This window comes from Heloderma suspectum, chromosome 3 (genome assembly GCF_057233095.1).
Source record: "Heloderma suspectum isolate Gila_16-S chromosome 3, 16-S_ref, whole genome shotgun sequence".
NCBI classification, from domain to species: domain Eukaryota; kingdom Metazoa; phylum Chordata; class Lepidosauria; order Squamata; family Helodermatidae; genus Heloderma; species Heloderma suspectum.
The window spans coordinates 54,567,551-54,594,241 of NC_139460.1; the positions used below are offsets into that span (position 1 = coordinate 54,567,551).

The 26,691-nt window shown below is 41.0% G+C and overlaps 1 protein-coding gene across 6 annotated transcripts in view; it reads left to right on the top strand.

Annotated features, from left to right (window-relative positions):
• ALCAM (activated leukocyte cell adhesion molecule) overlaps window positions 1–26,691 on the top strand; it is a 203,706-nt gene that overhangs the window by 150,731 nt on the left and 26,284 nt on the right. For all 6 annotated transcript variants that reach the window (XR_014789055.1, XM_084843279.1, XM_084843282.1 and 3 more), the window contains exons 5-10: window positions 1,370–1,457; window positions 1,999–2,181; window positions 8,568–8,695; window positions 10,396–10,525; window positions 17,478–17,590; window positions 26,451–26,586. Coding sequence is in view for 5 of the 6 variants with exons in the window: in XM_084843279.1 (XP_084699405.1) it covers window positions 1,370–1,457; window positions 1,999–2,181; window positions 8,568–8,695; window positions 10,396–10,525; window positions 17,478–17,590; window positions 26,451–26,586 (778 nt within the window). In the remaining variant the exon portion in view is untranslated. The remainder of the gene's footprint in view (window positions 1–1,369; window positions 1,458–1,998; window positions 2,182–8,567; window positions 8,696–10,395; window positions 10,526–17,477; window positions 17,591–26,450; window positions 26,587–26,691) is intronic.

Sequence of the window (26,691 nt, forward strand, 5' to 3'; positions counted from 1 at the left end):
AAATCTCCAACAGCTACGGTTCTAATTGCTAAATCTGTACTTCCTGATGTATGATATTTGCAGGATTTTTTAAAGAGTTTATTTGAAGTGCACAGAGAATATTGAAAACTTCCAGATAACCCACCCATAGAAACAGTGTTTGTGTGTGTTCCTTCCATTAACTGTTTTGGTAACAAATAATGAATAATTTGAAAGATTAAGCATAAGTTGTTTGCATATTTGTTTGAATGTATGAATTACCCTATTAGTAATTACCAGGCCTGGGGTGTATAATAATAGATTTTAAAAATCTATATGAAAAGTGAGACCTCATGTATCCCCTCCCCATATCAGGTAACTCTGTTTCATTTCCAAATGGAGTTCTTTATTTGAGGGGATTAAATATGCCATTAAAGTTAATTTAAGACACAGTTTATACATATGAAAAGCATAATGAACAGTATATTCCCACCTTTTATTAGCTGTCCCCACCCCCCAAACAGCCCAAATAGAAGGTTCTTACAGTGCTCCAACTGATGGTAAGACTGAAACGTGACAAATCTGCTAGGAAAAAGGTATCGACGCCCATGGCATAGCAACTTGGAATATTTTTCTTGATTCTCTAGTGCACAAATACTGTTGTCAAGGCAGCGTCCTTAGGCTGTTTCCAAAGGAAGGTGTTTGGGGGTGTTGAGCACACCTCACACCCACAAGACCTGAAAACCAAACTTGTAGGATCAGTGCAGGTGATGCACACCAAAAGAATGATTCTTGCACAAGAGCCCCTTACAGTATTACCAGTTTCTCTCAATAATTTCCCTTAAATTCTGATTCATGCCCAAACAGAATGGGGCTGGACAATCATTCCTGTAAGTAACCCATTGCCAAATAAAGTGCAGAGCTCTTACTTTAACTGTAAGCTGAGTATGCAGGAAAAGGGCACTCGGCCTTCCCTCCTCCTGTTCCAAACTGCTCTGCATTTGGTTGCTCTAGACGTGTCCCCCCCCCTCCCCAATTCCAATATTAGAAGTGAACTGGGAATGGAAAAAAAGTGGCTGGAGAAACAGACTGAAGTGAGCTAAGTCAGCATTGATTAATGTTTCACTTTCATAGCTCCGTTAACTGTTAAAATAAGATCTCTCCTGTATTTGTATTTGGGGATGGGGCAGGTGCATTAAAAGAAAGATGTGCTCCATTGTCTCATCTAGTTTGGCCCTCAGCTGTACAGCATACCAGTTGTGGGAGAAGCTGCCTTCTAGACAAGACCATAAAGATTGTGATGGTCCAGAGGACAAAGGCAGTCTCTTGGATGTGTTGGACCCAATAGTTATTAGCTATAAGCAACTCCCTAATCTGAACTTCAGATCTAATCATGTCTTTGAATTTTTAGCTCGGGGAATGTATTGCAAAAGATGGTTATCCAGAAGGAAACCTAACATGGTTCAAAAATGGCGTTGTTTTGCAACCTGTTGAAGGAGGTAAGTTTTAGAACTGAAAGTGGATTCTACAGGTATCCATGTTTGTGTGCCTTCATAAATCAGTACCAGCTAATACAGTGGGATTATTTTCAGTAGCTCATTTAGTGTGTTCACAAGATAGATGTCTTAAACGATATCAATAATGCTGTAGCTAGTACTGTAAAAATATTGGCTGGATCTTGCTACTGTGTTTTGATGCATATCTTTTTCCCCCAGTAACTAGACAGAAAATGTAAATGAGTTGTTTCTTAAAAGATGTAGTTATTTCGTGAAATATTATTGTAACATGTCTACCTTGGAAGTTTCTTCCCCAGGAGTATATGACAGCAACACCCTAACCCTAAACATTTAGGATCAGGCCTTTCTTTCTTTCTTTCTGAAATTGTAATCTTGCCAACAATGACTTAGCTAAATACATATATTTAATGTATGTGTGAATTCTACACCATATATTTGCAAATATCATTAATGCAGACTAAATTTTAAAAATGCAAGAAATAGTTGCACATGATAGTGAAAACTATGCCTTTTCTTTCAAAAGCTGTTGTCATAAATGAACAAACAAATGTGAATACAACCAGTGGACTCTTCACCGTGATATCTTCTCTAGAATATAAGCCAACAAAGGATGATACCAATGCACAGTTCACATGCACAGTGACATATTTTGGGCCAACTGGACAAGAAACAGTACGGTCAGAATCGGTGGTCTTTGACATCCACTGTAAGTTCATAAATAACTGTCTCTACAACATTAAGAAGTTATCTTTTTGCTTTCAGGGCTCCCACTATTACTGATTTTTAAGATAGGTTCTGCCCAAAATATGGGTTTACAATTTTTATTAGATGAACAAAACAGAGATTAATGACTGATCAATGATAGTAAGGATGTGCAGTATGGTTATTTAGGGAAGACTTTGTTGCAGATGGACCTCGAGGATGGGTGTAACTAGGAATGTCGCAAGCACCTGGTTGGGTCTGGGAGGCTGGCAGACTCCCCTGCACACGATCCCCACTCACCAAGCTGTGGGGCACTGATGGACCCGGTCGCGAGCACCCCAGGGCTTGGTGAGCACCCAGGAACAGCCCGGAGTCTCCATCGCCATGCACCAACCACTCTCACAATTTCCTCCTGGCAAGGAGGAGATGGTGAGTGTGATCAGTGTGCACACGATGAAGAAGACTCCAGCTGTCAAGCCCTTGTGCACACAATGGCAGGGACTCCTGTGGCTGCCCTTGTACACACAAGGGCTTTATGAACACAAGGGCTGGACTGCCAGAGTCCTCATCGTTGTGGGCATGCGGCTTGCAGCGGGGGGAGCTAAGCCTTTCTCCCCTTCCCATCCCAGCTACCGTGGCAGCAGCACCTTGACAGGAAGAGGACAAGAGGGAAGCCCCTCTCCTCCTCCTGTCAAGACACTGCCTTCACAGTAGCTGGGATAGAAGGGGGAGAAAGAAGCGTCGCCCCTGCCCGCTGAGCCACAGGTCCGCAGCAGTCCTTCCTCTGTGCAAGTTGCCATTATACGTAGGAATAATGACTCACTATTTTTTGTAAATTAATCTTGTGCACAATGACCATCCACCCGTAAAGTGCCGGAAAATAGCAAGTCACCATTCTTACATATAACAGGGACTCACACAGAGGGCAGGTGGCTCACGTGGCTTGGTGGGCGGGGCGAGCACGGAGGCTCGATGAGTGGCCCCGGGCCACGCAAGTGGGGGTGGCATCTCATCGAGCTCCAGCCAACCCAGATGGAGCTGAGTCCATCCACCCCTAGATGTAACTTGTTGAGGCTATTTACGGCACATGGAACAGTATGGAAGAAGGTACCACTCTGGATGGGGATGGCTAAAACACTGTGATTAATGAACCCTGGGAAACAAGGGAAAATACATTAAGGAGTTTAAGCACCATGAAATGTTTTGACCATACCACGAAGAAGGGACTAGAGTCCTTTTCAGCAATACATGCACAATGGTTACTGGATTGTTATGAAGGATCCACATGCAGCAAAAATTCCCTTTTATCAGCACTCATTTAGCAATATTTTGCTCCCCAAGTTAGCATGTCTCCTGCAATTTGCCTCATATCCATGATGATACTGGTGATGAGAACATATTACCCTATGTCTGCATCATTCCAAGGTCTTTTTAAAAGTTTTGATTTTGCTCATTTTTAGAAATTTACTAGTTCTGTTGAACCATTACAGCAAGAGTCCACTTGTAGCTTTTTAAAATCGGAAAAACAATCCAAATGAACACCAGCAAAATTAGCAATAATTAGCCACTTGCTTTCATGTATTATGTCCTGCCATGGTTACTGGTCATTCCAGCTTTCTATTGTACTTGTCAAAAAACCTAAAATAGTTCTCAGCCCCATGACTGGCGCTGCTGCTATAGACGCACTTGGGTGTGATTGTTGTAAGCAACAACAGAGACACATACTCCTGTCAAACTTAAGTAGCTTTGGAAATGACTTTGAATCTTTTTTAAAATTGTGAAAAGATTTATTTCTTTTCAAGTTTCTCAAGAGGGTGAAATTAACTAGACCAGCAACTGCTTGTAGTTAGCTTGATCAATTTCATGGATCCATTACTTTTATGATATTGAGGGAAGTGGCTACATTTGCAAATACTGTATGAATGAACAGCTCTCCAGCCTGCATCACAAGTTCATAGACAGGCAGAGGCACATTTGTAGAGTGATCAAGTTATAAATTCTGGCCCAGAGCTAAAGCCAGGGTAGCATTAAAGAAGAGACTATCTTTTCCTTTTGAGACTATCTTCTATATGCTGCCCTTAGTGGTAAGTGATAAAACGTTGTTTAGTAGAGACAATCTGAACAGTAGAGAAATGCCAGAGAACAATGGTAGGATGGAGAAAGCTATAATACAGGGTGTTTCAAAATGATGGACCCAATTTCAAAGCAGTTTATTTCACGATGGCAACATGTTAGAATTTCACCAAAAGTTACAAACGGTTTAATGAGTTACCAAGTTTTACTAACCATTTTATAAATGCTCAATGTGCCCTCCACCAGCCTGCTGTACGGACAATATCGAGACAATAGTTGAATTCGCCCCATCTGCCTCTCAAAATGTCTTCTTCCACTGAAGTCACTGCTGCCGTGATTCTGTTTTTGAGGTCATCCAGATTAGTCGCTAATGGTGGCACAAAAACATGTTCTTTGATGTATCCCCACAAGAAAAAGTCACAGGGTGTAATGTCTGGAGACCTTGGGGGCCAAGAGTGTAGCGCCAAGTGTTGGGGTCCTGTGTGGCCTATCCAACGTTGAGGCAGTGTGTCATTTAGAAAACGTCGAACCTGCAGGTGCCAATGTGGCGGTGCTGTTTGTGTGCTGAGAGAGGCATCTAGCAGTAACCATTTGAAACTCTGTGCCCCACCCTTTCAAGTGATAAGAGTTTCATTCATGGGCAGTTCGCGGTTGCAGAGATATAGCGATTTCAAATCGGGTCCATCTTTTTGAAACACCCTATAGTCTACTGTTGGAAGCTGTTGAAGCCGAATTTGGCAGTAACTCTGGTATATGAGATAAATAGAAAGACATTTGTGGTAATCTCCAAGATGGAAAGCCTGTATGTCTGGTATAATTGTTTTTTGGTTGTACTACAGCTTATATAGTGGCGATCACCCTTGAAACATATATTGTATTCATTTTGAAGGGCTTTTTAAATTGCTGTTAGGTTTCTTGATGACTGAAATTATCACAGCTAGAACAAAAGCCCTAGAAGAATCCAGTGATGAAATGTGAATTATAAGACACATGGAGTTGGATCTAGACTTGCCCCACCACAAAGAGAAAGGCTTCTTCCATTCGTAGAGGGAACTGGATTCGGGGGAGGCTTTCTGTTTGAGAGGGAGGCAGTGATTTGTCCTGATTCCTCCTGCAGCACCCACTGTCACCTTCCACACTGTTCTGGAGGGTCCCCCCAACCTTCTAGAAAAGCTATTCAGGGAGCACAGAGGCTTCAGGGGAAGAAGGAAGTGGCTGAAATCGCAAGTCCCTTCCTCCACTATGATTTACCCCACTAAACATTCATCGTCATCAAAACTGTAAATGGTAACTGGCTAAGGTTAGAAATGCCCTCAGGCAATTAAGCAGAAGGAGATTAGTGCATACCAAAGTGTAAGTTGAAAGAGTAAAAAGTTTTATACATTAAAACCTACCCCCCCCACCCCATAGCAAAGAGGCCATGTATGGCTAGCCATAAGGCCCCATGAATCATGTAACTCGTCTTTAACCATGGCGCCCGAGGGACAATTCCTTTAATATAGTCAGACTGAGAGAAAGCAGACCACTCCCTACACACCTGCACACACACTGATCCCAGTTGATCATTTTAATGAATGTAATTAATCGATATAGTTCCTGAAATTAGTACAGTTTATATTACTGGGCATAGGTTACCTTAAAATAACCTTTTCTGCCAATTTCTGTTGAGTGATACAGAGCTGATCCTTAATGTCAGTAGGAATCCAGCTCAAACGATTAATCATGCGATCTTCACCCCCTTTTGACATAAATACCGTCTGCGCGCTCATAGGATCAGTTTTAAAAATCACCTTATAGACTGAAAACCTGATAACAGAATTTAAAATGTATCAAACCAACCAGTAGAATTGACCAACAAACAAAAACGAATGCATGGGTCCACCCCCTTAACCTGGACATATGCCTGGAGTAGTGGTACATTGAGCCAGTCACATATGTTTAACTTGTTGGGTTTATTTTCCTCTCAAATGCGCCAGAAGTATTTTTCTCTTGATTCTCCCATTGTTATGCACATGAGTTAGTTACGGTTGTCCAGGGTCCAGTTTGATGATCTGAAGGCTGAAGCCAGATGCAGATTCAGAGACAGCAAAATGTATAACAAAATCTTATTATGAGTGTCCAGCAGAATCCTGTTATAAATGGAGCAGCCATATACTTCCTAGTAGTCTGTCTCACACAACACTGTCAACTATGACTGGTTGCAGTTCTTCCAGATCTAAAAAAGACATCTTTCCCAGCCTTGCTAACTGAGATTCTTTTGTAACCAACTTTGTCAGTAATTGGCCCCACCTTATAGCAGCATTAGAGGTGAAGAAAGCTGGCATAAATAATATGCACAAAGATCACAATATACATACAATAGCTGAAATCCCTTAAACTTTAAAAGGGGTTCTGCAAGGGGTTCCAGCACTCTTCCCAGTAACATCTGTTCTTTTTTCTCTGCTCAGCACTCTCAGAAATTACGAGGATGACAAAGAACCAAAACGTTACAGTCCTTCAATATTCACACTACTCTGAATTTTGCAATGCAATTATATAATCAATAATTGCATTAAAATGTGTACATTGGGGAAGTACAAACAAAAATGCTTATGTTAGTGAAGGATGTACAAATATGCATGATAAGAAAATTCTTTGCAAAGTATGTGTATATTAGGCAAAATATGCAAAAATTTGCATATTAAAAGAAATGTGCACAAAAATGGTTATGAATTCTCATACAGACTTTAAAAATCACAAATTGATGCAGAAACAGAACAGACTGGAAAAATAAATCAAGAGAAACCAAAACTGACAGATTTGTCCATCACTATTCTACAGTAAATTCTCAGAGATTTCACAATCCTTTAAACTAAAACTTGTTAAATGTCACCTTAAAGTTAGCATTATTGCAAGGCTGGTATTATTGTTGTCTACCTCCTCTTCTATGAATCTGTCTGTTGTATTTAGCTTCTGGAAAAGCTATTGCTATTCTGGATGGAAAAAGAAATAACAATGTGTTAAACAATGTCCTTTATCTTATCTTTTCTTTAAAGAAACACCCAAAGTGGAATACAGCTCAACTCTGTTCAGCCTGACAGAAGTACATCACAATTACAGTTTGGTCAACTGTGTTAAGGGTGCTATTAAACCCACCAAATTTATCTTTCTAAATGCCACTGTAGTAATCAGTGTACAGAAGTGCCTTGTGAGAAAGTTGTGTTATATCATATTTCATTTACTGTATGGAAGACACTTATGTAATAGTATGTAATATTAGTTCATTTATCTGCTAGCAGATCTTGTGTAATGCAGTTGAATTATCTCATTCAGTGAAATCATTCTTCCTGTTGTTTTACATGGAATAATTATGGTTGTTCATATGTCAGTTACAGATATATTGCTAAAGAATTTATTTTTATATTTCAGTATTTTCCTGCTGTATGTTCAAATCAGGATTAGTGAAGCATACAAAGTACAGATTAAACTATTGTGTAGCTGGACCTAAGCTACAATTCTGCCATAAGATAACCCATTTGAGCAACGTCCATTGTCTCAAAGAACAAAGTACATTGTGTCCTTAGTAAGGCTGCAATCCTGTACCCATATCGTTTGGAGTAAGCCCCATTAAACTCATTGGGACTTACTTCTAGGTAGACATGTATAGGATTGCACTGTAAATATATTACTTAAAACAAAATCCCTGTGATTTCAGTGAAGCAGACTTCACTTACAATTCCAGTCCTAAAATCACATCCTTTAGTGATCATTAAGAGGATCCTAAAGCACCCTTTAAACAATACAGTTTTTGCATCCTGCTTTAATCACAAAGGTCATACACTGAGCCCCTCTTACTGGTTGCCTTCTATCTCTGCAAAGAACTTGCTCCAAGCACAGCCCTCGAGGAAGATAAAAAAAATATTCTTAGGCAGGAATTGAGGAGCTAAGCATAACCCAGTATGGTACTTTAATTGACTATATCTTTTATTCCACATGTTTAGGGCATTACTCCAAGGAGTAACGCAGGCTGCATCAATGCTGCTTCTCACATATCTGCAATTATACTTACGTGCAGCTGCTAAACAGATAGTGGTGATGTCACTTTTGGCAGCACCAGTCAAGTGTTTGGGGAGTGCATATCCCTGGGAGATGATGCAGGAATCCAGCAGCAACAGGCTCATGCAGCACCTTCTTTGTGCATGTAGTTCTTGATCCAGAACGGGTTCTGTGCATGCAAGTTGCATTGCCCATGTTTCTTTGAGATACTCATGTTTTTAAGCCCACTCTTAAATATTTGGGATAGAGTGAGATTATTAATGTATACATGTGTCTTTACAGATCCTACAGAGAAGGTTAAAATTCAGGTACTTTCACGAAGAAATACAATTAAAGAAGGTGATAACATCACCCTAAAATGTTCAGGAAATGGTAATCCTCCACCTCAGGAATTTTTGTTTTACATTCCTGTAAGTATTACCTACCTGCAAAGACTTGATTTGGGGGGGGGGGGTGCTACGGCTTAGCATTACATATGAAACAGATTACCTAATGTCTGTCCCATACTATTCTGGCTACACATCTCTTTTATAATTTACCAGGCTAAGCTTCCAGGTGTTACCCTCTTTGCATTTTCTATTCATATAACGTTTCCCAAAATGACAATTTATTTTTAAGAACTGGGCAGAAATATTTGTTTCATGACTTTGGGTATTTAAAATAGTTCTGAACTGAAATTACTCACATATTTGTATTGCTTTTCTACTTACAACAAGTGAAAACCTTCTTTTGTGGGTGAAAGAAGGTGGTGGAAAATAAAGAGATGAGACACAAGTAGTTGGTATAAAATTTGGGCCACATTTATTGAGATTGATCAGATCTGCAAAGGGAAACCTAAGCGGGCAACTTCTCTAAGCCAGCAACTAACCTGGCATTATATCAGGTGAGATATTCAATGCCTGTAGAGTGGCGTCTTTGGTTGCCACCCCTCAGGACTGCCCTTTTTGGGGATGGGAGGCCTTCCCATGTTACCGCCCCCTGGGCCACAAAACTCTGAGTGGGTGAGGTGAGTTGTTCTCAAAGGTAATCCTTATCTTCCAACTGGGGCCACAAAAGCCTGAGCTGGAAGCCTCAGGCCTTACCAGTCACCAGAAACTGTGCCTCCAAATGCTCACCAACCCTATTCCCCACCAAAAGTGCCCACACATACCTGCCTATTGAGCAAATGTGATTGAATCAGCTAAGTATTTAAATAAGACCAAAACCGCCTGAAATCAACTCCCAACTCCACTTACAGTGTGAAGTAGGCAAAAAGACCCATAGCCAAGGCCAATCCGACTATGAACCAAAAATTCCTACTTGGCCTCAAAAAGGACGACCAGCATAACCTACACTGCATATAGGGTGGAAGGGCTTTGAAGCATGGCTTTGAAGCCATGCTTCAAAGAGGGTGAAGGAGGGGCTTCACAGCTTCAAACGACTGGTAAGTCCCTCCACTCCCTGGGGGGTGCCACTTCTGAAAGCCTGTGGCGTTCCCCTTGTCTCTGCCTCCACACCCCACCCAGAAAATCCTTCCCATGGCCAGGCAAGCCAGACGTGGGGGGAAGGTACTTCCAGCTATTTTTGGCTTTCCTCTAAACTTTCACATTCATTTTCACCCATACTTTAAATTGTGCAGCAGCGCACTAAAATTCAGACTTGATAAATTATAATTATATAATTATAAGGGAATTGGACTCGATGGCCCTGTAGGCTCCTTCCAACCCTACTATTCTATGATTCTATGATAATCTTGTTCACCTGAGGGCTTAATTCTGATGTTGCGGTAGCAGAAATCCACAAGCGCAATGCAACTTTCTCCCTCTCACCTCCCCACAGGCCCCTGCAGCTCCCTGCACCACAAGAAAATCTGCTCCAGGGGGTTTCCAGCCCTCCAGAGCTGATTTTGAGGATGTGTGTCTGGGGAGGTTGGGGGCTGCAGTACAGAGGGGAATTGCTCCATCCCATTTACACTGACAGAACTGATTCCATCTGCAGAACAGTATAATTGGATTGAACCCTATGTCACTTAATCATAGAGATTTTTTTTTAAGTAAAAAAAATACTAATATAAATTGAAGAAAACTGGTTTTCCTGTCTTGGTAAACTTACCTGTTCAACTTCTTTAAAGGGAGAACCAGAAGCTATACGAAGTTCTAGTCTTTACATATTAACAGATGTAAGAAGAAATGCAACAGGGGAATATAGATGTTCCCTGACTGATGAAAGTTTGGTGGATTCCACTATAATTACAGTGCATTGTAAGTAATTTTGTTTTATTTTTCATGATTTTTTTTTCAGATGTATGTTGTTTTATAACAGGTGCCATTTTGTAGTATGCTCCTTGCTATTGGTCAAGTCAGATTTGGTGTTCTATCCAGGCCAAGGCAAGGCAACTCAATATATGCTGTATCAGGTTTTCAAAATGTTGGATGTATGATGCGCTCCAGTCATTTAATTATATGCACATTTTTGCTACTTCGTTTTCAGTTCCAATGTTAGTTATTTTTCTATGATTCATTGGCATCATTCAAATTTCAATTGAAATATTTTCATTTCTTTTTGTTGGGATTTTAAAAAATCTGGTAATTTAAAAAACAGATTAAGGAGAGCAAACACATTATTTAACAATTACAGTGTGGTCTTTCAACTACTGGCTTTTAGAAATGCTTTTGCTGGGGATAAAATGCCCCAGCATTTTATAAACAGGAAATGTTACTTAACCTCTATTAGAAGTTGTTGATGTATAAGATAATGCAAACTTTGGTACAGCAAATGATCATCCATCATATCAATGTGTGGCTAGAGAAGCCATTGCATGGGGGAGCCCTCAAGCTAATATTTTATTATTTATTCATTTAATTTCATTTGTATACCGCCCAATAGCTGAAGCTCTCTGGGCGGTTCACATCTTTTCCCTGAAATGTTAAGATTTCCAAATGGAGAGAGTTCTTGACATGGGAGCACTTACAAACAAATGTAACCTCACTTTCCCTTACCAGCAACCCCTTACAGAGGGAACTATGGGACCTGAATTCAAAGAGTTGCAGAATGGATGACGGGGAAGAATGCTAGGGCCCCAAAACAGTGCATGGGTTGCTAGCCTTGCAGCCCCAACGTTTCCTGAGAAGTAGGAGAAGCATCAGTGGGCAACTTAATAGAATAGGAAAACAGGGACTAGGATATATTTAAGAGCAAAATATGGTCAATTAGGAGAAATAGGGTCATCAGGGATAAAATTGTAGTAGGTCACCTGAGCCATTCTTTGAATATCTCCAATACCTTCATATTCCTGAGTTCTTTTAATCCATGAAGTACCTACAATAGCTTTTCCTGGCCTGGTGCCCTCTGGAGGGCATGATTCCCATGATCCCCAACCAGCTGCCTGGGGATTAGCGGAGTTGTAGTTCAGCCCATCCAGAGGGCACGAGGTTGGAGAAAGCTGACCTAGAGGATTACTGCAGTGCGCCTTTCTCACAGGGGACCATTGCAAGTTGTGAATCCTTCTGGATAAATATGCTTACACTAGGGCTTTCACTTGTTTAAATAAATCTTAGTTGCTTTATAAGAATTAGTTGATTAATCAATTATTATATCATTTGCATATGGGTAAAAACAATAGTTCTGAGGAAAGAAGCATGCATGCTTTGTTTTTAGGTTATGTGGACCTCACAAAGGACATACCTTCCTTTGTGAGGGAAAAAGAGGAATGCCTCTTTTAAGATGGTGCGTGTGCGTGTGTGTGTGTGTGTGTGTGTCTATATCTATTTATAATGCATTATATTAAAAATGCTTAATACATTATTGGAACATTGATTTATTAAATGTTGCAGCTCTTCTTTTATCTGCACATTGCAGTAATCCAGTCTAGATGTAACTAATGCCCATGTACTCTTACATTTCAGAATTTGAATGTGAAACCAGTTTTGTTGTTTGTACTGTGTTATTTGTGGAAAAGTGGTAGGGACAATGGCCAAGGAATTATGTCATTTTCTGCAAACATGTTGATTACAAAGATTCCTTATGACATAATTTGACAAATGGTAGTTTACTACTAAATACCTATTGTACAATACCTATAGGCCAGTTATATAGTCATTCATATGCTTTTGGGAAGCTTACAAGACTGATAGCTCTCCCCCATTGTTTGGTATACACAGCTTTCATGTTTATGCCTCTGAACATGAAAGTAATTCATGAAGGTATAGATTTTGCTATTAATAGTCATTGCTAAAATATCCTCCATGAATTTGTCAATTTCCCCCACCATCTCAATGCTCTCTGCTTCCTGCTACTCTCTTTGGTTTCTCCAAGATCCTTATCTTGAGGAAGGGAGTTATAGGTAGCACAGGACTCTTGTTCTGACAGGAGACAGGTTTGCACATAACAAGAAACCACCATCGTTATATTTCCTCATGGGGCTTTTCGACGCTTCAGCAGCTGCCATTTTGAATATTTAAGCCATGGGGGGGCACTATCACTTGTTACATGGAAACCTAGTGAGAGTGAGTTGTTGGGGTGGTTATCAAGCCACCCACAACCCTAAAACAGGCCATGGTTGTTAACAACCCCAACAACCCACCCTCACTGGCTTCTCACCCGCCACAGCTTGAATATTCAAAATGGTGGCCACTGCTTAAGCAAAAAGCCCTGGAGATAAATTCACCCATGGTGGCTTCTTGTTATGTGTGAACCAGGTCAGGATAAGTCCTGTGGAACCTTTTCTCAATCGCAGTTTGCAAATGATTCTCCATGCAGCTAAGGAAGCCCAGAAACAAATAAAGGTTTGAGGAACCTCAAACAAATAAAGTTTGAGGAAACAGAAAGAAAATTACCCTGTGGAGGGAACATTCAATCCTTAACCTACCTCTCCCGCTAAAATTGTGCTTTAAAAACTTCAGGAAATGTACTTAATTGGATGACTCCAATTCGAGAAGGAGGAAAAAAAATTCTAACTACATTCTCCACTCTATTAATAATTTTATAAATCTCTATCATGTCTGCCTTAGTCATTGTTTTCCTAAAATAAAAAGATACAAATGCTTTAGTTTTTCTTCATAGGGAAGATGCTCCGAATCTTTGATCGTTTTTGCTGCCCTTTCCTGCAACCTTTGCATTTCTGTGATATTTCTTTTGAGATAGGGTGACCAGACCTGTACACATAATTCAAAATGCAACTGTACTTTATATTTATATAAAGGCTATTCAATTCTGGCAGTTTTATTTTCAAACCCTTTCTTAATAGTTCATATTGTGGCATTTTCACTGTTGCTGCACTGTTACTGCACAACTGCCATTGCTATTGAGCTAGTCACCACAGCCCCAAGATCTTCATCTGAGTTAGTTACAGCCTGTCCAGATTCCATCAGCGTGTGCATAATACTGGATTTGTAATTCCCTAATGTGCATCATTTTGCACTAACGTACACTGAATGTTATTTACCATTTTGTTTCCCCTTCACCCAGTTTGAAGATCCTTTAGCAACTTACCACAAAGGCATTTGGTTTCGCCAACCTGAATAATTGGGTGCCATCTACAAACCTATCTACCTCACTGCTCACCCCTTACTTCAGATAATTTGTGAATATGTTAAATAGCAACTGTCCCCAACACAGGTCTTTGGAGGATCCCAGTGCCTGCTTCCCCCAATTGTTTCAAGCATCTTTTTATTCTTACTCTTTGCTTCCTGTTTTTAATCAGTTACCATCTGTAAGGGGCCTTCTCATCCCTACGTTTACTGAGTTTACTGAGGTGGTTTTTGAAAGTCTTAAGTACAGAAGTATCTTTTAAGTATATATTATATACTTAAAATATAAGTATATAAATACTTAATATACTTATATCCTTAAGTATATATGTATAATATAAAGTATATCTTAAAGTATATTTAAGTACCAAATCTCTGTTGGATCATTCTATCTACATGCTTGTTGGCATTCTTGAAAACTCCAAAAGACAAGCAAGGCAGGACCTGCCTTTGCAGAATCCATGTTAAATAGTCTAAAAAATAATAAATAGTACTGATATAGTATAATCTTTAGATCCCATGTAGGATGGGATCAATTGCGTCATATAGAGTGTTAGTACGTTTTGTGTGCCAAAATTACACTAAGGGCTTCACCACACAAGGCTAAAATCTGGCATCCTTACCGGGGCTTTTGCTTCCGGATTCTTTGCAGAATTAAGCTCAGCTCCTTTACTCAGACTGAAACATGCTGTTTTTATATATGTATATTTCATTTTACAGCCACTAGATGGTGCTGTTATAGCACCATTATGGAAGTACACCCAACAAGTAAAGCACTTCATAGAGCTTCCGGGCGGGGGGGGGGGGGGGAGGACTCTTCCTGTGCTTTAGAAAGGCAGGATAAAGGTCATAAACCACAGGAGAGGCCCTGGAGGTTGATGATGTCATGTAATGGACCCTCAAACTTCCACAAGTAACCAATCTTGATCACACAATATAAGCCCCATATGGAGAAGCCCTAAGTAGTTCATGCAGCCTCCTTATTATAGTAAAACATTTAGTCTTTACTCTCTTAAAAAAACTCCCTAAAAATACTCCTTAGTATAGCTTGTTATAGTACAAAGTCTTATCACTCACTTGGTTAGCACTCTCACTTTTTCTTTTTGGAAATTTACACTTTTTAGGTAAAGTATAAACACAGTGATTTAAACATTTGTAGGCCTTTCATCTATTTATTTAAATTCTGTTAATATCTTTATGGATCACATAGCAATGCAGTAACATGCAGGATTCAGTCTTTGTATTATCACTTTCCTACTTTGTATGCACAGTACAACAGAAAGGTTAATTTAAGATCTCTGCACCAAATTAAAATTTGGCATGTATTAAATACAGCAGCTACAAGCACACTTGTTTTCTAATAATCAGTTTCTGCAGAAGTAGCAATAATAAAAGGATTTTTATAAAAAAATCTGTGGTATATATTTTTTCAAACAAGCGTACTTCTCTTCATGCAGCATGGAATATGCCTTCCATTCTGAATGAAGAGAAGTAAGATTGTTGAAAAATAACCCTGCTTATTATATGTATATTTGTAGAGCAGGGCTGGGCAACCTGTGGCCCTCCAGTTGTGTTGGCCTACAACTCCCATCAGCCCTAGTCAGCATAAGCAATGGTGAGGGATCATGGGAGCTATAGGCCAAAACATCTGCAGGGCCTCAAATTGCCCACACCTGTGGGGGAACACAGTACAAAATGTATTTACCCAAGCAATTGAAAAAGGACTAGCATAGACAGCAAGGACACAAAAACCACCCTACAATTGATCTCAAAACGTTTCTCAGAGCTGTGTATCTATAAAGTCCATATTTTCATTATATGAGAGAAAAGCTATCTTACGGTGTGAAAGAACATGGAGAATGCAGAACACCTGGTGCATTAATCCGGTGATGATCTGGATTCAAAGATATTCCATGCAGAGATTCAATATTTCATGAGATGGAGGCCAAGAATTTAATGAGTTCCTACTTCCTGTGATTTTATTACAGGATTCCCTCCTGGATGAGCTTTCCTGATCACTCAGGTCCCAAGTTTTATCTTGCTTCAAAGAAATAAAGGTTTGAGGAAACATAGAAGGAAAATTACCCTGTGGAGGGAACTTTCCATTCCTTAACTTACCTCTCCCACTAATACTGGCTTTAAAAACTTCAGGAAACTTAAGAGATCAATTTCAGCCTCTGCTCAGGGTAAAGAAGAAATGTCTGTAACTGTTCCTCAGCTGACACATTTTATTCTTACAAAGAATAAAGTCATGGTGATGGGATCGTCAGTGTTTTTGTCCTATGATTTATGGCTTTGATTTGCAGAACACATTTTTGAGTAGCGAAAGAAGAAACAGGATGATATTTGACAGGCAGTTGCTACAGTGTTTGTATATGCCTATGGACTGCTAGGTAAGCAGCTGCAGGGGTAGATAAGGGAAGTGTTCTTATGGCCATTGACAGTAAAGAAATTAGGCCTGTATCAGTCATGCACAGGTATTACTAACTAAAAGTAATGTCGGTTACTCTAGCAACATAAAGCTTTGCACTCGCTCACTTTCTTTCACACACACACACACACACATGCTCTCTCTCTCTCAGATGCTGTCCTTCCTTTAATTATAACGGTGTTCCTCATGGAGCTGGTAAATGGAAAATGTAGGTGATGTCACTTTCCTATTGAGGGAACTGAGCTCTGCTACTTTCTGATGAGATAAGTGAAGAGCAGTCCATGGGCTTAAGAAACATAAAGGTGCTTTAGAACTGATGATTTTACAAAACTGGAAAATTTTCGTCTGCCTAGCCACATGCATTTGATATTTTAAAAACAACTACAACTGTAATATCAAAGCTGTGTGGGTCTACATGAAGTAGGGAGGACAAATAAAGATTGTAGAAGGAACTTCATTTGTTTTTACAGCTTTTTAAAATGTATCAGTAGTGCTAAACGAAGATATGCAAATACATGTCACTTCAACTGTAATTCACTTTCATTGTGGCAGTGTGACAATGTTACCTTAAAGTGTTTAACAACACAGTGAATTTGTTGGCTGGGGAGAATGGGACAAATAAGCATAGGATTCTTTTTATGAAATCTGTCGTTGTTGGGATACTGCAATTTTCCATGAAGACAAGGCTGGCAGTGGAGGAGTAAGAAGCATTAAATCATGCCTCTTACTCACCTGCACATTTTCACCATTCTAATTTTCATAGTAAAGGAACACTGCACGCATATCTCAAAACAAAAACTGCCATCCTTCTCATCATTTTACAAAATTGTCCCTATGTCTTAAAGTTGCAGTTTAGAATTCTGTTTACTATGAACAAAAACTAACTTCTCCATGTTTCTTTAGACAAAAAACATGCCAAAAAACCCCTAACAACCTTGTACTGCTCTCACCATTTCCTCATTTCACATATTATTTTTATTTCTCAACAAATCCTTTTTGTTGGTTAAGTGATCCAGCATGGAAAATGTAGTATTTCATTTTCTGCTACCCAATAATTACATAGATATGCAAATATTTTTGCTGCCTTCTTTTGAAGCTTATTTTCTGTTCTATTGTGTAAAGTAATTGACTGAGACTTTGAGAAGATGGAGCTTTAACTGGAATTAGGCAACAGTTTTTTCTCTTCTGTAAGCTCTCTAAATGAGCCACATTTATGAGACTTCTTCCTGACAATGCTGACTTTCTCCCCCATAGATTTGGATTTGTCGCTTAATCCCAGTGGAGAAGTTATTAAGCAGATTGGAGAAGCACTGCCTGTATCCTGTACAATCTCTTCTAGTAGAAATGCAACTGTATTCTGGCTGAAGGTAAATTAATCCTGCTATTGTTAACCACTTCATGTCTCTTGGCTGGTGACCCCCTCAGATTTCATCAGGCTTTAAAGAGCAAGACGGAGCATTCTCTCTGGAACTTTAAAAATGGTTATAATTACATTTCACTAAGGGGGGAAGGTGTGGCAGCCTGCTTAAATCTGAAGATGTAACTTTTTTTAAAGTAATGATTGTTTTTGTAGAAGAAGTCATTGATTGATTGATTCATGATGTCTTCCAAAATCGCACTGAGTTTGTTCATAGGAAAGGGTAGGTCAGATGTTTCCAGGTCTGGCCACTTTTGCTGCAGTAAAAGACAGGATAATTGCTTCTATCTGTGCAAGAGCCATTGCTTAGTGATATAGCACATGCTTTGCATGCAAAACATTCCAGGTTCAATACTGGCATCTCCATGCAGGGCTTGGAAAGACCCCTGACTGAGCTCAGAAGCATCACTGACAGTCAGTGTGGACAGTACTGAGCTAGGTAGACTAGAGGTCTGACTCAGTATAAGGTAGCTTCCTGCATTCCCTTGCCAGCATACCTTTTGGTTCACATGCTTGCTGATTAGGAACAGCAGGCTACAAAGGACATACAGAGTGTCTAAGTGGGTGGGGAAAGAAGCCTGATAGAATCCCAGAGACAGAGAATATATATGCTTCTCATCAAGCATGAAAGGACTATACGTGTACCATTTGGCAGATGTCACATGCCAAATTTTACAAAGTCTCACTCTTCAAATTTGATGGAGAAGCATTAATTTTGTTGTTTGGGTATCCCTACCTGAGTAAAAATATGAAGTGAGAATTTTTCCTTGAGCTGGATGAGCAACAGCAGCAACCTGTAAAACCTTGGACACAGAACTTGTACAGAGCTGTATAAGGAGTTGATAATCCTTGGACCCCTGCAGGAATCATTTGGCTGTCACTCTTGTAGGGATGGGATGGTGAATAAGACATGATGAAATATCCTTGCAAATACATTATCCCAACCAGGGAAATGGGGCTGGGGAAAGAGGGAAAGAAGGGTGATGCCGAGGCGAATCTGATTTTCTGGAGGCAATCTGTACGCTCCACAAGCATCTGCTTAATTGCAAAACTTCAGAAAAGGTCTGACAAGCAGCAGAGCAGGTGAAGGAGTATGAAGAGTGAATTTGACATTTGTTTTTTATCTGTTCTGCCTGCCTCCATTGAATCTGGGTTGATATTCTGCTTTTATTATGATATTGTGATTTTGATTCTTGCATGCCACCCCGACTGATGTGTCTTCATTAAAGGGTAGGATAGATAATGTCATATGAATAAAAGAAATTAATTGCTAGATCTAGGAGCTCCTTGGCCTGAAGCAGAGAAGGGGAAGCCACATGGTCCTTTCACTGCAATGCCAGGCACTGTTGAGAGGGAGGAACCCAGCCAGCTTTATCACTTCAAGCACAAGCATTGCAGATCAGGGTGAACGTAATTAATATTGGATAAGGTCAGTTTTATGCTTCTGTATGAGGAACATTGCATAGAGGGGTGAATAATTATTTAAACCACTTCTTATAACTCTATCTTCAGACATGTAAAGCTACCAGTGTGCATGCTTCAAATGTATGTTGTGGTAATAAATAAGGATGATTAACAGTTTGAATCTTGAAATCTAGTCAATAACTGCTGCCCCAAAGCATCCTGCCCTGCCTTCCCATAGCCATAAAATGCGAATCAATTAACCACTGGAAAATGTGAGACACCTTTCACGTCTAATAGCTGGGGTAAAGTAAATCAGTAATATAGAGATAATTAAATGAATATTGATTTTTTTTACAATATTATTAACAACAATTGAATTCTGACCAACATATTGATCTTCTTGAGTGCTGCTACTCATTTTGATAATGAATTGTCTAGACATTATACATTTGATTGACATAAACTTGTCTATGGATTAACAGCTGTGCTGTAGTTCTTAGATTTAGCCAGTTTTCCCAAGTAACATTCGAGAACACTAACAGAGCAATCTTATGGTCCCTAGGTGAGCGTCTCAGAGATGACAGATATGTCAGATTTCCCCTCACAAGGCCATAGACATTCCTATGACCTCAGGAGGGAGAATCCGAGATTGGATTCTTCCCCCTTCCTCCTCACAGCCACCACAGAAACCACCATGGTGGCTGTTTTCCGAAGTCACAACAGCAACCTCAGACAAGTCACGAAGCAGGGGTTCTGGTGGGCAGGGAGGGAAAGGGACAGGATCAGCCAGGATCCACAGGATCCTATGGACTCTGTTGCTGTTCCCACCCACACCAAGACAGGTCAGCTAGATGGGCTCAGAGGTTTGTCTAGCTGGATTTTTGTTTTTAAAAAGGCAAAATTGCCTTAGTCCTCCTCCTGCCTTGGCTGGCTCTCACGAGTAGGGCATAGGATACACAGAGGACTCAGAACCCTCTCTTGGTCTCTAACTCTCCTAAATCCCAAATGTATATTCAGCTGCAATGGGGCAGAGTGAATCCAACTGTGCAGACACACTCCTTTCCCTAACAGGCAACTAAACGGACTTCCTTGCTTTGGAGGCAGCAACCAAAGAACAACACTAAAGGAGATGTTTTAGCCTGTGGCTTGCCAAGAGTGCAGCGGTCAATAGCATGAATAATGACATTATTTTAAATTCCACATTTAATGCCCCATTGGCAGTCCCCCTTCTTTTTAACTGTTACAAGAAGAAAGTGATCATAGGGAAAAACTCCATGTAGACCCTAATGAGAAGAGAGCCTATGAACTGAGGGCAGAAAGAAAGTGGACAAGCAAAGAAAGCTTGAGTACCTGTGGTGGTAGACATAGGTTTATCAGGTGCATAGCCTGAAAGGTTCCTGTTTAAGAACATCCCTACCATTAACTAAAATCCAATTGGCAGGGACCAAAGACATGGTTTTCTCAGTAACAGCCCCATGACTGTTGAACTCACTCCCCAGGGAGATTTGCAAAACCCCTCTGTTCCTGTTTCTTTAGATATGTTCTAAAGATTTTCCTGTTTTTGGAAGGCTTTTTATAATTGATCAGGGTCTTTTTGTTCTTGTTTTATTGGACTCCTAGTTTTTAAACTGCTGTTTCTCCTACTGTAGTATTTTTTATTGATTTTTATTGTTTTTAAACTGTATACCATTTCAGCTGTATTGTAAATCACTTGGAGAAGGCTTTGTGCCTTGAAAAGTTTGTTCATTCGGTCAGTCGCTTCTGACTCTTCGTGACTTCATGGACCAGCCCATGCCAGAGCTTCCTGTCAGCTGTCGCCACCCCCAGCTCCCCCAAGGTCGAGCCCATCACCTCCAGAATAGCATCCATCCACCTTGCCATTGGTCGGCCCCTCTTCCTTTTGCCTTCCACTTTCCCTAGCATCAGCATCTTCTCCAGGGTATCTTGTCTTCTCATTATGTGTAGGGATGTATGAAAGTCACTTACCTGTTCGCGGATTATGCTGAGGCTGGGGGGGAGGCGCTCCGTCCCTCCCCCCCCCGAATCCTGGCTGGCCAGCTCCGCCAGCGGCCGGACATCTGACCGCTGGCTAGCAGGGACGCAAATGGCGGCGGCCATAGCCGCCGCCGTTTGCATCCCTGCAGTCAGCCGTGATAGGCTACATAAATGTTTACGTAGCCTATCATGGCTGATTAAAAACAAAGAAACGCGCATACGCAAATGGTGGCGCCCATGGGCGCCGCCATTTGTGTTCCTTATTTTGGCACGTCTTAGTCTACATAAACATTTACGTAGACTACGGCGAAAATAAGGGGAACGCAAATAGCATATTGTCTACGCTATTTGCGTTCCCCTTATTTTCGCCATAGTCTACGTAAATGTTTACGTAGACTAAGACGTGCCAAAATAAGGAACGCAAATGGCGGCACCCATGGACACCGCCATTTGAGTACGCGCTTTTTTTGTTTTTTGTTTATAATCAGCCATGATAGGCTACATAAACATTTACGTAGCCTATCATGGTGTTTTTAAAATTTAGCCGTGATAGGCTACGTAAATCTTTACGTAGCCTATCACTTTTTTTGTTTTTTTTTGTTTTTTTAAACTTGGAAATGGCGGTGGCGGCAGCCGGTCGGAAGACCGGCCGCCGCAGCTGCCCCTGCCGAACCGCCGCTGCAGCCGCCGCCGCCGCCAGGAAGATCCACCCCAGGTAAGTCCCGGGGGGGGCGGTGGGGCGGGGGGCCATTCCACCACCGATTTCGGGGAGCCGAATGCACTGGCATTTGGCTTCCCTGAGATCCGTGGCGGAACTTTCGTACATCCCTAATTATGTGGCCAAAGTACTTCAGTTTTGCCTTTAATATCATTCCCTTAAGTGAACAGCCTGGCTTTATTTCCTGGAGTATGGACTGGTTTGATCTTCTTGCAGTCCAAGGCACTCTCAGAATTTTCCTCCAGCACCACAGTTCAAAAGCATCTATCTTCCTTTGCTCAGCCTTCCTTATGGTCCAGCTCTCGCAGCCATAGGTTACTACGGGGAATACCATTGCTTTAACTATGCGGACCTTTGTTGTCAGTGTGATGTCTCTGTTCTTAACTATTTTATCAAGATTTGTCATTGCTCTCCCCCCAAGAAGTAAATGTCTTCTGATTTCATGGCTGCAGTCAGCATCTGCAGTAATCTTTGCACCTAGAAAGACAAAGTCTGTCACTGCCTCCACGTTTTCTCCCTCTATTTGCCAGTTCTCAATCAAGCTAGTTGCCATAATCTTGGTTTTTTTGAGGTTGAACTGCAGCCCAGCTTTTGCACTTTCTTCTTTCACCTTCGTCATGAGGTTCCTCAGCTCCTCCTCGCTTTCAGCCATCGAAGTGGTATCATCTGCATATCTGAGATTGTTAATGTTTCTTCCAGCAATTTTAACTCCAGCCTTGGCTTCATCAAGCCCAGCACATCGCATGATGTGTTCTGCATACAAGTTGAATAGGTAGGGTGAGGGTATACAACCCTGCCGTACTCCTTTCCCAATCTTAAACCACTTGTTCCGTGGTCTGTTCTTACCGTTGCTACTTGGTCGTGGAAGCTCACTGGGTGACTTTGGGCCAGTCACAGACTCTCAGCCCAACCCACCTCACAGGGTTGTTGCTGTGAGGATAAAATGGAGAGGAGGAGGATAATGTAAGCCGCCTTGGGTTCCTTGCAAGAGGGAAAAAGGCGGGGTATAAATGCAATAAATAAATAAATGATCCACACAGTCAAAGGCTTTAGAATAGTCAATAAAACAGAAATAGATGTTTTGCTGAAACTCCCTGGCTTTCTCCATTATCCAGCGTATATTGGCAATTTGGTCTCTAGTTCCTCTGCCTTTTCGAAACCCAGCTTGTACACCTGGCAATTCTCGTTCCATGAATTGCTGGAGTCTACCTTGCAAGATCTTGAGCATTACCTTACTGGCATGTGAAATAAGTGCCACTGTTGGATAGTTTGAACATTCTTTGGTGCTTCCCTTTTTTGGTATGGGGATATAGGTTGATTTTTTCCAATCTGTTGGCCATTCTTGTGTTTTCCAAATTTGCTGGCATATGGCATGCATCACCTTGACAGCATCATCTTGCAAGATTTTAAACAGTTCAGCTGGGATACCGTCATCTCCTGCTGCCTTGTTATTAGCAATGCTTCTTATGGCCCATTCAACCTCACTCTTCAGGATGCCTGGTTCTAGCTCACTGACCACACCGTCAAATCTATCCCCGATATTATTATCCTTCCTATACAGATCTTCCGTATATTCTTGCCACCTTTTCTTGCTCTCTTCTGCTTCTGTTAGGTCCTTGCCATCTTTGTTTTTGATCATACCCATTTTTGCCTGGAATTTACCTCCGATGTTTCTAATTTTCTGGAAGAGGTTTCTTGTCCTTCCTGTTCTATTATCTTCTTCTGCTTCCGCACATTGCTTGTTTAAAAATAATTCCTTATCTCTTCTGGCTAACCTCTGGAATTTTGCATTTAATTGGGCATAATTATCACTGTTGCCTTTTGTGTTCCTTATTTCTTAGGCTGCTTCCAGTGTCTAAGCAGACAGCCATCTTGCCTTCTTGGTTTTCTTTTTCTTTGGGACTTTTTTGTTGCCGCCTCCTGAACAATGTTGCGAACTTCTGTCCATAGTTCTTCCGGGACCCTATCTACTAAATCTAGTCCCTTAAATCTATTCTTCACCTCCACTGCATATTCATTAGGAATATTCGTGAGCTCATATCTAACTGATCTGTGGGTCTTCCCTATTCTCTTTAGTCTGATTCTAAATTGTGCAATAAGAAGTTCGTGATCTGAACTACAATCAGCTCCAGGTCTTGTTTTTACCGACTGCATAGATGTCTGCCACCTTTGGCTACAAAGGATGTGGTCAGTCTTATTTCGGTGTCGACCGTCTGGTGAAGTCCATGTCTCTTAGGTTGTTGGAAGAGAGTGTTTGTTATGCACAGCGAGTTGTCTTGGCAAAATTCTATCAGCCTATGTCCCGCTTCATTTTGTTCTCCCAGACCATGCTTGCCTGTAATTCCAGGTGTCGTTTGACTACCCACCTTAGCATTCCAGTCTCCTGTAATGAAAATAACATCGTTTTTTGGCGTACTATCCAGTAGGTGCTGCAGATCCTCATAGAGCTGATCTACTTCTGCTTCTTCAGCATCTGTGGTTGGGGCGTATATTTGGATCACTGTGATGTTAAATGGCTTACCCTGAATTCAAATTGAGATCATTCTGTCATTTTTTTGGATTGTATCCAAGCACTGCTTTAGCCACTTTATTATTAATTATGAAGGCTACTCCATTTCTTCTGTGATCCTCTTGTCCACAGTAGTAGATCTGGTGGTCATTTGATGTGAAGTGGCCCATTCCAGTCCATTTCAGTTCACTGACACCCAAAATGTCTATATTTAATCTTGACATCTCCCCAATAACCACATCCAATTTGCCCTGGCTCATAGGTCTTACATTCCAGGTTCCTATGGTGTGTTGATCTTTAGAACATCGGATTCGTCGTTCACCACCAGCACCATCGGCTGCTAGCCATCCTTTCAGCTTTGAGCTAGCTGCGTCAGCACATCTGGGGCTAGTTGAACTTATCCTCTGTTCCTCCCCAGTAGCTTTTTGACCATCTTCCAACCTGGGAGTCCCATCTTCTGATGGTATACCGACATATCTCTGGTTGTACTGATCCATTTAGTTTTCATTGCAAGAATACTGGGGTGGGTTGCCATTTCCTTCCCCAGGGATCGTATTTAGTCTGACCTCTCTGCCATGGCCTTCCCGTCTTGGGAGTCCCTTCACGGTTTAGCTCACGACATCATTGAGGTGCTCAAGCTCCAGCACCACAACAAGGTAACGATCTCCTTTGCTGAAGTTCTTGAAAAGTAGATTATAAATATTTAAATAAAAGGGAAAACTTGGCCAAATGTGGATTTTTCTATTATCCTATCACTGTGATAGGAAATGAAAATATTTTTCTGATACTCTTAAGAGGCCTGTCTGACACTACTTCTGTTTTTCCAACCCATCTTATCTTCTTTCTGCCAGCTGTATACAACCTCCTCTTTCCTTGAGCCCTGTGACATTGTTCCACAGCCTCATCATTAGTGCCCGCCCTGCCCTTTGTTTTCATACCTACAGCAGTACTGCACCTCGAGAGCCTGTGAGGAATAGAATAGAGCTGATTTCACAAACAGATTTGAACTAACTAAGCACCTCAGTGGGTTTGCCATCTCCCACCATGGCATTAGCAGTGTTCTCTTTGAAACGCACAGCTGCGTCCACATCTGAGAGTGGCGGGTGAGATGGAGGCCTTGTCTCTTTCCTTCACAGCTGTAGCCCCTAGAGGGCCTGTAATGGCAGTCTAGGCCTCTAATCCAACGGTAATTGTTTGCCACCAATGTTTGTTTGCATAGATTTCTGCCACTCTAGCTGGCTCCAAATGTACTTAGGGAATTCACTCTGTTCCTACCTTTATTATGTCCTTCCCCTGCTTATTTACATGCTAGATAATACCTTATTTTTAGGACACACCTGAGGAGAACCTTGTTTCCACCGTAGTTGCAGTGATCCATCCTGTAGCACCAGTGCTGTCATGCTATATTTGCTTTTAAAATTGAGGCCAGATCACAGGTTGTGACATTATGCAAGAGTTATCAATGAAAAAAAGAATGCTCTGCCCCAACTGCCAGTTGCCCTGGGTCTGCACAGCTGAAGGCAAGCACACCCTGGCCCCGTCCGCTAAGGGACACAGGGAGGTTACACCCCTTGCTTCCCAGGATTGACGTAACAGGAAGGAGAAGACATCAGCCGGAGAAGGAGCAGTTGCAAAGAGCTTGCTCTCCCCACCCTGAAAGAAAACTACTCCTACTGCTGGTTGCCCCGGGTGTGCGGTTGAAAGGAAGACAGAGGACTAAAGGCTGCTGGGTTATGTGTGTATGTGTGAAGTTTGAGCAAGGGGATGCAGGGGGAAGATTGTATTATTACCCGTTGTAAGATGCCTTGAGAATTATTTGATTGGGGTATAAATCTTAAAATAAATACATTTTGATCACTTCACAAGGTCAAGGTCTGATCATTTCTTTAATACTTAAAATCAGTGATAGTTTTTTGAGGGGAAAATAATTCAAGCAAATAGTAGTGGTAATTTTTTATGAAAAACAATTTTATTGGGGAATCAAAAGTCAAGATGACTTGCTAGCATTTTGGTAGTCTTTCCAAGTAGTTACACCACAGATGGTAACACTGAAATGCATTTTTTCTGAAATTGGTAGATGATGATGATTCTGCCTTTTCCCCAGTACTGGGACTCAAGGTGGCTACCCTCTTAAAAGACGTGCATGTACTCAATTTGCATTGTTTAACTTGCTGTTTTTATCAGGACAATACCAGAATGCGTTCAAGTCCATCCTTTTCAAGTTTACATTACCAAGATGCAGGAAATTACATCTGTGAAACTACTTTACAGGAAGTTGAAGGGTTAAAGAAAAGCCAAATACTTACACTGATAGTACAAGGTAATATGGGTCTGACTCTTAACATCTTATAACGTTGTTGTCTATAGTTTCCATTTTGGTTCTTAATTTTGAAATGCCCTCCCAGAAGAGACCCATTTAAGCCTG